Raw genomic sequence first — 12,040 nt, forward strand, 5'->3', positions numbered from 1 at the left:
TCTCTGTTAACTTCAAAACTACTCAAACCTTCCTACCAACTCAAAACAAAATTCAACCATAAATCTCTCCAAAAACTCTTCTCACGACACTTTATTAATATGAGAAATCCATTTATAATATTTTTACTCCATAATATAATAAAATTTTATTAACTAATATTAAAATATAATTTTACTTAAAATATATATTGTTAATCTATAAATTAATATAAATATTATATAAAAAATATATATAAATACATTAATTAAAAAAATATAACAATGAAAATATTTTTGAAAGGGAGGTCTTCTAGCATATGTGCTTTATATAACACTTATTCTTCAAACAATGAAGAATTAGTGAATGTATTTGTAAGGTAGTTCTTAATATGAAAAATCTCTATAATATTCTTCCTGCTATTAACTAGATATTAAATTTTAGTTTTAATAAAAATATGCATTATTAACTTAAAAACTAATATAAATATAATATAGTTATTGTATAAATTTAAATAAATATATAAATGATTAATATTATAAATTAATAACATTTAAAATTATGTATATTATATACTAATAACCTTTAAATTTTAAAAAGGTAGTCAATCAAAGAATTGAATTAATTTAAAAAATAAGAAAATATTAAAATTTACACATGTGCTTTTAGCTTGTATGCTTTTCTTCCATGTGTATAATACTTGTTAGTCAAAGAATGAAGAATTAGAGAATGTATTTGTAAGGTAGGTATTTAAAATCATAGAATCTAGAAGAGGTTTAGCATACTTGCTTATCTTTGTTACAGTATGTAATACTTTGCAAAAGCCTTAAACTAAGTTTAAGGCTTTGCACAAAACTACACTATCATTGAATCCATATCATTTTTCTACTTTAGCAACCACTAGATATCCATGGTATGAATCCATGATATGGAATACATATTTCTTCTGAATATTTCTTATCACAGACTTCTTCATTTCTTCTGATACACCATGCAGCATGAATGTAAGAAAATATGAATCGGTGTGCTTTTAGCCTATGTGCTTATCCCTAATCAGTAGGATACTTGACTAGGTAGACTTATAATTACTTAAAGTAAAGCCTTTGCAAAGGATCGTACCTAGTATTAGATATAAATAAAACACTTTGGAAAGCATATAATATATAGTCTATATATATCTAAACTAAATACTTTGGAATGCATATTTTATATAGTCTATATACCTCAAATCTTACACCCTAAATCTTAAATCCTAAAGTTCCCTAAATCTTAGGTTATACAATCTAAGCTCTTAAACTTATATAACAGTTTTAATCCCTAAACCCTAAACCTTAAACCCTAACCCCTATAGCTTAAATTCTAAAACCTAATTTCTAGATTCTAGACTCTAAGCTCATGGCCTTATATACTAAACCCTAAACCCTAAGCCCTAAATCCTAAACCCTAAACCCTAAACTCTAAATCCTAAACCCTAAAATGATAATCATAAACCCTAAACCCTAATGCTAAATCCTAAATCCTTAACCCTATATCCTAAACCCTAGATCCTAAACCCTAGATCCTAAACCCTAAATCCTAGATCCTTTGTCCTAAACCCTAAAATCATAATCATAAACCTGAGACCCTAAACACTAAATTTTAAATCCTAAGCCCTAAATCCTTAACCCTAGATACTAAACCCTAAATCCTAACCCCAAAATACAACCAAAATTTAATGATTTTTTTCAATTTAAGCAATAGGATTGATATATCCCCAACCTGTTGTAAGTGGAACAGGTTAATGGTGCACCCAACCTATTGCAAAATTTAAGAAATTTTCTTGATTTGTGTAACAGGTTGGATATATCCCCCCAACCTATTGCTTGAGCAACACGTTGGGGGATATATCCAACCTGTTGCACAAATCAATAAATTTCTTGACTTGTGGTATAGGTTGGATATACCCCCTAACCTGTTGGTTATGCAACAAGTTGGATATATCCCCCAACCTATTGCTTGAGCAACATGTTTTTTTTGAGCAATAGGTTCAGGGTGCATCCCTGACCTATTGCTTGAGTAACAGGTTGGGGGGTATATTCAACTTGTTGCACAAAAAAAACATGTTGCTCAAGCAATAGGTTGGGGGTAAACCTGTTGCTCAAACAAGAGGTTGGGGGTGGACCCCCAACCTGTTGTTTGAGCAACAAGTTGGGGATATATCCAACCTATTGCACAAATCAAAAAAATTCATTAAATTTTGGTTGTATTTTAGGGTTAGGCTTTAGGTTTAAGGATTTAGGATTTAGGATTTAGGGTTTAGGATTTAGAGTTCAGGGTTTAGGGTTTAGGGTTTAGGATTTGGTGTTTAGGAGTTTAGGATTTAGGGTTTAGGGATTAAATGTTTAAAGTTTAGGATGTAGGGGGAAGACACAACAGAATATTGTCTGAAGAAAAGGACTATAACATAAATGGGATCCAAATTGATAAGAAGCTATAGTAGTGATCAAGAGTATCATAGTGGTATGCTCACAGGTATTGAGGACATTATAGTAACAGATGTTGATGCAGAAAAGGTTTCTTGTGTTGCAAGTGACTCGAATAGGCTCATTGGTATAGAAGACTTGTCCTGTGTTGCAAGTGACTCGAACAAGCTCACTGGTATAGAAGACTTGTCCTATGTTGCAAGTGACTTAAACAGGCTCACTAGTATAGAAGACTTGTCTTGTGTTGCAAGTGACTCAAACATGCTTACTGATATAGAAGACTTGTCTTGTGTTGAGAATAATAAGATGGGACTACAAAGAAAAATACACGCAAAGATCGATGGGATAAGTGATGCAATAACAAGAATTGATGATATTAGTGACAATGATCATGATGTTACCACTCGAATGTAGGGCAAAGGGGGAAGAGAATCTGAGACTTGTCATGTTGTTTGTAATATTGTTGCTAGCATGTCAAAGAATATAGATGGGAGAATCTTGAGTTACGAAGGAGAAAGAGTTCAACCACAAAATTCAAGAGGCATTGGCAACAAATTGACATCAATGAACATGTCTATCAGATTGCCATTTCCAAGATATTATAAGGCATCAAATAATTCTCAAGCCCACACAGCATAGCCCACACAGCATTTGATTATAGAGATGAAGATTCAAGGGAAATGGATTCGAGGTTTGATGGTCTTACAACTTGAAAACGCAAGACACTATTTACAAAAAGAAAGTATGTGAGTGTGAAGAGGCGAACAATCATGGCTTCAATTCTAGAACCAAAGAGACATGTAATGTTATCTGAGGAGAATATGGAAAGGATGCTTATGTGAGTTTGTTGCAAGAGACTTTGCATTAGAAAAGTTGGAAAAGATGATTGTGCAGCCATACGCCTTGGTATTTGGAGTAAGACAGCACCTAATAGACATAACTATCTTCTTCAAGAGTTTTCATGCTTTCTTCATCAAGGCACTGATCAAGATTTGAGCACAAGCACTGTAAACCTAGATTGAAACCCATGGTTAATGGGAGACCCAATTGTAAGATCCTCTGTTCAATTTTTGCTCGGTATAAGTTGTTAATTTTTATATGACTTGTTATTGGAGGTAGATGTACATTGTAATCTCTTTTGCTTGATTTTCACTCAATAAATTGTACTTTTGTCCTCATTTATATTTACTGCAACAAGGACTAAAATGCTAGTAAAGCAGGACTACAATTTCCTTGGTTTATGACCACAATAGTGCTAAAATAACTCCAATGACCCACCGCTGTGGTTACATGGAGATGCATCTAGAAAAATACAATCAAACTTTCAAAAAATGCAATTCACGATATGGCCCTTGAGGGGTCCCCTCTAGGAGCAAGGGCCATATCGACATGCATTATACAATATCTAGGATGCCATTGGACAAAAATGGCATGTCGATATGGCCCTTGCCCCTAAAGAGGACCCCTCAAGGCCCATATTGTCAATTGCATTTTGCTTGGTTGCACAAGGGAATACATTTTCCTTGGTACACAAATATATAACTCCAAGAACTAGTGCGGTGGCTGTCATAGATCTCCTTCTATTTGCCAGCATGTTGGTCATCATAGACCTCCTCTTGTAATATGTAAAAATAGGTAATAGAGCTATAGCTCCAAGAACTAGTCGGTGGTCTCTCCAAGACAACCTTGAATTCTAGGTGATGACAGGTCGTCAAGCACTATTGCACTTTTGTACATAGATGATTTGATTTTGACAAGAAGCAAGGATAGCTTCATCAAAAAGTTGAAACAAGACTTATCTACAGAGTTTGACTTGAAAGATCTATAACTTATGCACTATTGTCTTGGTATTGAGTTCTGGAGAGATTCAGACAACACCTTTATGAGTCAGCTGAAATATGTTGACAGTCTCCTTAAGAAGTTTCAGATGGTAGATTGCAAGATTGTAGCCACTCCCATGGAGAAAAGTTTGAAACTTACAAAAGATTTAGAAAAGCCTATTATCAATGACAAGTACTATAGGTAGCTCATCGGATCTCTTATTTGACTATCACACGGCTAGATATTTGTTATGCAGCAAGGTCACTAGCACAGTTTATGGCAAATCCAAAACAGTCTCACTGAAATGCAGCCAAAAGAGTCTTGAGATACATCAAAGGTACAAGACAGTTCGGAATAGAACATAGAGGAAGTCATCCAAGGTTGCATGGATACTGTGATTATGACTATGCTGGAGATCATGAGACCAGGAGATCGACACAGGGATATGCATTTTTTCTTGGTCAAGGTACAATATCATGGTTGTCAAACAAACAGCCAATTGTTTCTTTGTCTTCATCTAAAGCACAATATAGGGCACTCACTATAGGTCATGTGAGGCTATATGGCTCAGAAGACTACTGTTAGGATGAATCAAAGCCAACAACAATATACTAAGATAATCAATCGTCTCAAGCATTAGCCAAGAATCTAGTATATCACTCTAGGACAAAGCACTCATACGTGCATAGCACTAACCCAGTAGAGTGCTATAAAGAAAAGGGTTAGATGCCCTAACCCTAACCCTAAAAGGGTTTGTATATATTCTACAATTTCAACTAAATCTAGTGTACAGTTAGTCAATTGTGGTGTGCTCTCTAGCTGTGCCCTCTCTTCTCATCTCCACTCTTCTCCTCTCCCCTCATCATATTTTGTCAGCTTGCATGTGGGTAGGGAGGCTTGGCTACCCAAGTTTGGGTGATCGAGCTCTAGTCAATGGTTTATTTCATCCTCTAATAGAAACTTACCCATAGATGAAGTGCAAAAAATGAGGAGACCATGTTTCCTTAAGCAGGATTATTAGATATATTCTGAGATGAGAGAAGTTATATGTCAAAGAGTTGAGATGTGACTTTTTGAAGCAAGAGATCTTTGATTTCTTTATTAATGGGATTTGTATTGATGGTGGCAAGGTCTTTGCATTATAGGAATGTCTATTTCATACACAAATCTTTACATGAATCTTTGGGGAGTGTGAATAACATGATGGGATGGATTTTGACGAAACCCACATGTAGAGTAGATTTCTCTATGAAAATTCCCTTATGATCCTTCTTACAACCTTTACTTAATAGGGGGTGAGATTCAAAACTCTCTCTCAACCTATCTTCATGAAAGGGTTTTTCCAAAGAAACATAATTGAAGCAAGCCATAGAAGGTAGTTTTGCTAGCGAAATCCCTTTGAAGTAGGTCTTCCAAGATAGTTTCGCTGGCGAAACTACCTTAGACAACACTTTTAAAAGTGTCACAAATTTCACATACAATGTCCAAATATAGTCATTCAGCCACTCAAATTGGTCGAAAAAGGCCATTTGAGCACATTTATAGGGTTATATTTTACAAAGTCTTGCATATCTGGTTTTAAATCCTACATGTATTTAATGAGAGTAGATATGTAAGCCCAAGTTAGTACTTATAGAAATTTTAACTTCTTTGGAAATATATCCATAAATGTCTTGTTATTTATGCTATTTAAATGCTAGAAAGCTGTTGTCATATTGATATAAATGTGTTTAATAACTAAGTAATTTTATATGTATAATATTACTACATTAAGAGTGACTATGAGGGATGTTTCTTAAAGAAATTATTTTTCAAAACTCTTTTTAGGTAATTTTTAGGTAATAACAGAGGTACAAAGGATGTCTATGAACAAGGAAATTTGTGTTATGTGAAAATGAATGAGTGACTATTCTGTATATTTTGATGCTAAAGGGATCTAGTTCTAGTAAAAATAAAAGTGTAAAAACCACGCTTCCTAAAGGAATACCATTTTTTAAATCTTTTGAAAAACATGCTCAAATAAACCGGCTCATAGGTTTTTGCTCGTACAAATGACGCACCCCCTTTTTTTGAGTAAATAGTCTCCTAGAGTTATGAACAAATTCCTAAAAGAAAGTTGAACCAACAAAGGATATCTTTAGGATCTAAAAGTTTCGTGCAGCTTTTCTAATGCATCGGTCTAGAACTAGACACATTTTTTCTAATATTGTCATTAAGGGAGTGGTGAGAAGTAAAAACAAGAATAACTTTTGGCTTCCACATAATGATAATAAGGAGAAACATTCTTAGCTTTTGGATGAGTTCTCCAAACCATAGGACTCTTTTGACTAGCCTTTTCCTCTTGTGAGGTGAGGAGTCTTCCCTTCCAAATTAAAACCTCTAGGAAAGATGGTATGATCTAAAAAAAGTTCAAGGGACCTAGATGCCTTGAAAAAATCTTTGTTGGCAAACTATTCTTCCATGTGCCCAATTGAAAAATAACGAAATGATTCAAAAGTAAATTCTATTGACACATAAAAGGGTTTGAAATCTCCAATTGAAGAATCCCTTTTATGAACTTTCTAGCTTTTCCCTAACATGCTCTTGAAAATGGAGAAAAGTACTACGATGACTTTGACCTATAAGATGCATATTACTACGATGAGTATTGTAGATAACATAGATTACTTGGGCCTTATGAATAGGACTAAGAGGTTGAGAATTGCAAAATGTTTACTTGTGCCCGCAACTTCTTGCTAGAACCGCTCCCTTTTCCCCCTCACATCAAGAAACTACACAAGAAGCCTTGGTCCAAGAGGGACCCAATAAATTGCAAAGAATAACAAGATGAAAAATGAGAAACAAAAGAAGAGAAGGATGAGGAGGTAAACAAGAAAAGCTTAGCAACCTAAGAAAAATAACACACATTCTTATAAGAAACTCAGCCAAACTAGAGCAAGCATACACTAACTAGACAAGAAAGAAGGGTAAGAGTAAAACCAAGGTGAATGATAAGCAAAAGGCTTGCTCAAAAGAAATGTGCATTGGAATGAATCAAGAGACACTTGAGCCAAGTACAAAGACTACGGTCATAGATAGCAAGTTGCGCGAAAAAATTATTTTGGGCTGTTACTCATGAAAATGTAAGAGTTGCAAACTACAAAAAATAGGTCTATCTGAATACTAGGGAACAATTTTGAAGAAGTCTACAAGATGGTGACATTGGAGCACTTGGCTCTAGAGTACATGCTTATCATTACACACAGAACTTTAACAACTATTAAAAGTTGAAAAGTAAACCAAGGAGTATAATCAAGCCAAACACGAAAGTACGCAAGCAATTTGATGCGACTCGTACCTTGACAAGGAGTATTAATAATCCACCAAAAAACCTTACAACAAAAGAGACAAAGTTGTGGTCTAGATTTTCCACCCTCTATAGGATTGATGAACATCTGTAGAAACAAAGAAACTATCCAATGATAATTACTCAAAGCCATGGGATGGGTGCTAGAACTTTGGTGAACTTTCAGTGAGTATGGGAAGAAAGTTTGTGGAGAGGACTGAGACAATGTTGATCTAGACAGCAAAAGTGACGAAGCTACAAAAATACAAGGGGGAAACTAGAATGCTTGGCCAATTGCTAAGTAAACTGAAAGTAGCTAATAATAGGCCAGTTGATCTAACGGCTTAGAATATACCAGATGGCTTCGTACGATTTTAGAGTTTCATAAAACGCTCTAGTGCTGACCAAGTAAAAATGAAAAAATGAATAGGATTCACTATAAACGTTAGAAACATTTAAGGGCTTCTAGAAGCACGTCCCTATTTCAGTTTTCCTTGTGGATTGATGAAATTAAATCCCCCAAAATAATTTTAGCTTTCAAAATGAACCATCACTAAGACCTTCCCTAAGAGGCACGCCAATAAAACAAAGAAAAGGAAAGGAGACTCAACAAGCACACTCAATCAACCAAAGTTGATACACTATCTATCCCGGTTCATTTTGCAGCTGCCCGAATGAGAGAGAGAGAGAGAGAGAATCAACTTAGTATTCAGCCAATTAACATGAGAGAGAGAGAGAATCAACTTAGTATTCAGCCAGTTAACATTTTAGGCTTTTTTGTTACATTGCTAGTCAATGTCCGGTTGGAATTTCAAATTTGCTCGATTGATTGTCATTCAACAAGAGACTAGCTGCCTGAGCTTTTGTGTTTTCTTGAACACTGGAGAGGAGCTTTGTATGAAGTTCGTGTTGGTCTTCCACGATCCACATGGAGTCTATTAGCACTAACGTCACTGAGTGTAATAATGTTGAAAAACATTAAGTTTATGTAGCCCATATAAGACAATGAATGCTTCTGCAGATTCTATAAACGAAGAAACTGCACAAAACTATCCACAGAAAGTTTGGTTTGTATACATTCAATGGCTCCAGGACCACAAACAAGTAACCCTCAAGAAAGCAAAACTAGGAGACAAAACAATCAAGGATAAGACGATCCAACATGCATTGCCTTAGCAGAAAACAAAATAATGTGTTAGAAAATTAAGACTTCCACTCAAAATTAGAAGTCTACTTGCCAGCATTGGCTGCTGCAGACAGAATAATGAAGACAGAAATTGAAACTTTTTCAGAAGTCAACAAAATATAAATTTCACATCAACATGTGCAAATTTACGCATGAGATCAACCATGAAGGACATGAACCTACCAATTGATTGGTAATCCTCATAACATTTGGCCTCAGAAACGTCACCATGGATTGAAAGTCGTTTGAGATTTGGGCACCGTTCAACAAGCCCAGCAATCCACTGAGCAAATAAATCATGGATTTTTGATGCACCAAGCTCCAGTACAGCCACCTTCTCCAAACACGAGAAGCCTCTCAAGGAATGGCAATAAAGGCCATCTGCCAAGTCATAATTTAGTGCCAGCCAATTTAAGCAAGGAAATGAGAGAGCAATTGTTTCCAAATCCATGGCTTCCTCTTCTGCATCAAATGGTAAACCCCACAAACGAAGTTTCTTCAATTTACTAGCCCTTGAGATCATTTGGTAGAATCTGGTCCACATGATTGTAAAATCACTCACATTCACTTCCTCTAGTTGATCTGTCCACTCCCCTATGTCCAGCTGTATGATACTCACATTCTCAATCCTCAGATGCCTCAAACTCCCTTTGCAGACAAGCTCAAAATGCTCAAACGTAGAGCCTCTTAATATCAGGGTCTCTAGCCTATCAGCTTCCAACACAACATTATCAACGCTGAGTCCATCAATGTTAAAGGTCCTCAACGAAGCACTGTTCAGCTCAATTGTGGATGATGCGTCAGAGAGGGTGATGTCAATGTTGATCAGTGACAAGAATTCTAGCTTTGAACAGGCTGAAAGTAGTAAATTAAGGTCTAACGCTGATACCCCAGCCCGATTGTTCAGAGTAAGAGAAACAAGGGAGGGAAATTTATAAATTGTTGGATCAGCTGAAGGTATGTATGCAAAGCCCCAAACCAAGATCTCCAGCTTCTGTCCACCACATCTCTCAAGAATATTCACCTTGGGTCTGGTCTCATTCATGAAAGTTAGCGATCGCAATGTCTCCTTCGTGTGCATGAACCACGCAATTACTAAAGCAGCAGAAAATACATTTGTATTTCCCATGCAGATCGACAACTCTTGTAAACATTTTGTACGCATCACAGTCTCTGTGATGATAACCTCACATTCACTCACGGAAAGGTCCCTGTATGCTGGCCAATCTGAACAGTCAAAACTGAGTTTATGCAGGTGATACTTCACAGCATCTCGCCATTTCCTGCATGTTGCAGATGCAACTACAACATCCCGGGCAGAAGCAACGTGAGACAGTATGTTCCCAACCACTTCTACTGGCAATGATTCCATGAGTTGATCAACCTGAGGAGCAGGTAAAACAAAGGTGTATCACAACTCCACATCTCATAAAAACATCTCATAAAAGCAACACAAAAGTGGTATCTTCACCGGTATGAGGGAGATGTACCTGTCTGTATCTATCTACTGTATTCTGTACATACCTTTTCATTATCCTTAACATTACAAATCTCACGATCGTCACCATTAGTTCCACAGAGCAGCGATAGAACTTACAGGTTAAGCTCTGCCCATGCGATTTGTACAAGGCATCATAGGTCACCAATGAAAGATCAGGCCGCAGCGCCACCTTCTAGAGATCGGACAGAACGGAAGAGCCAGTCTAAACACTGATTGTTTCCAATGCAGTAATTCGATGCTCCGGAGAAGGCAATAAAACCACCAAGTAACGAGAAACGATGCAGAAGGGACAACGAAACGAGTGATATCCGTCAGAATCGAAGCCGCAAGGGGGGCAGGAGCCTAGGGAGATGCGGAAAATGGCAGCTGGTGGTAAGGGCAAATCCAGATCAGGGGCCCCAACAGGCAAGAGGGCATGGGACGGTGGTGGGAGAATTACTAGCTCTGGATCTTTCACACAGTGTTTTCAGGGCTTTCACGCCATAGCCACAGAGAGAGAGAGAGAGAGAGAGAGAGAGAGACTTTCAGAGCTGGATCGCCATAGCCAGAGAAAGCTTCATGGCTGCAATCAGAGCTTGAGCTTCCATATCCAGAGGAAGGTGCATGGCTACAAACAGAGCTTGAGCTCCATAGTCAGAGGAAGCTTCATGGCTACAAACAGAGCTTGAGCTCCAGAGCCAGAGGAAGCTTCATGGCTGCAAACAGAGCTTGAGATCCATAGCCAGCAGAGCAAGCTTCATGGCTGCAAACAGAGCTTGAACTGCATACCCAGGGGAAGGTTGATGGCTGCAAACAGAGCTTAAGCTCCATAGCCAGGGGAAGGTTCATGGCGCTTGATCTCCATAGCCAGAGAAAGCTTGATAGCTAGAAACAAAGCTTGAGCTCCATAGCCATAACAACTCCATAATACATATGGGCTTTTGGACAACAACCCATTATTGCTCATCTTCAAACTCTTTCATTTGGAACTTCCCAATTAGTTTCAAACTCTTTTTCTGGTCAACAAGCCCCTACTTTCTTCCACTCCAGTTTTCACACATTAGTTTAGTTTTCACACATAAGTTTTAATGTTTCCGCCTCACCCCTTACTTGAGGTTTTAAAACCGGAACATTTTACCAGTTTTTGGAATCACAAAGAATAGATCTCTTTGGTAGATTTGAAAACTCTCAAGTTTCATTGTACATAGTTTGCCGATTTTCTCTTGGACACTAGTGCACACTCTAAACCACACAAATTTTCTAGACTTCACCCTCACCTCTTCCAATATTCAAAACATTGTTTTTTAATAGCATATAGTCTACCATATGTTTTGTCATCTCCACATATTTAAAACTTCGTTTTTTCATAGCATATATCTTAGCATGTTACAACTACCAAAAAATAATGTACAGTCTATCTCTACTTTCATCGTCGAGGACATAATACAGCTCACAAAAAATAATATAAAGATCGGCATTTGTAAGCACTAGTTGTCACTCCTTTCTCAAAGCTTTAATTTGTCCTTTTTTCCTATTAAATAAAAAAGCTACATAATATAACTAGCAAAAAATAATATAAAGGTCAGCAATTGCAAGCACTAGTTGTTAGCCCTTTCTCAAAGCTTCAAGTTTTCATTTTTTTTCCTATCAAATGTAAATTTAAAAAGCTACATAATACGACTGGAAAAACATAATATAAAGGTCAGAATTCACAAGCACTAGTTGTCACACTTTTGTTTTTCCTTTTTTTTCCTATTAAAATCAAATAAAACAACTTCGATTTTTGTTT

The 12,040-nt window shown here is 36.6% G+C and overlaps 1 protein-coding gene across 1 annotated transcript; it reads right to left on the minus strand.

Moving 5' to 3' along the window:
• Window positions 1–8,862: 8,862 nt before the first annotated feature.
• On the minus strand, window positions 8,863–11,214 carry LOC147900066 (F-box/LRR-repeat protein At1g67190-like). The gene is made up of 2 exons (XM_087376516.1): window positions 10,369–11,214; window positions 8,863–10,155 (listed from the first exon to the last, which is right to left on the minus strand). The coding sequence occupies exon 2, from the start codon at window positions 10,141–10,143 to the stop codon at window positions 8,881–8,883; it is 1,263 nt and encodes a 420-aa protein (XP_087232642.1). The 5' UTR covers window positions 10,144–10,155; window positions 10,369–11,214; the 3' UTR covers window positions 8,863–8,880.
• Window positions 11,215–12,040: the final 826 nt, after the last annotated feature.

Source organism: Dipteris shenzhenensis, chromosome 7 (assembly GCF_047967505.1).
Source record: "Dipteris shenzhenensis isolate YYH24624 ecotype China chromosome 7, Dip_SZ_1.0, whole genome shotgun sequence".
Classification (NCBI taxonomy): Eukaryota; Viridiplantae; Streptophyta; class Polypodiopsida; order Gleicheniales; family Dipteridaceae; genus Dipteris; species Dipteris shenzhenensis.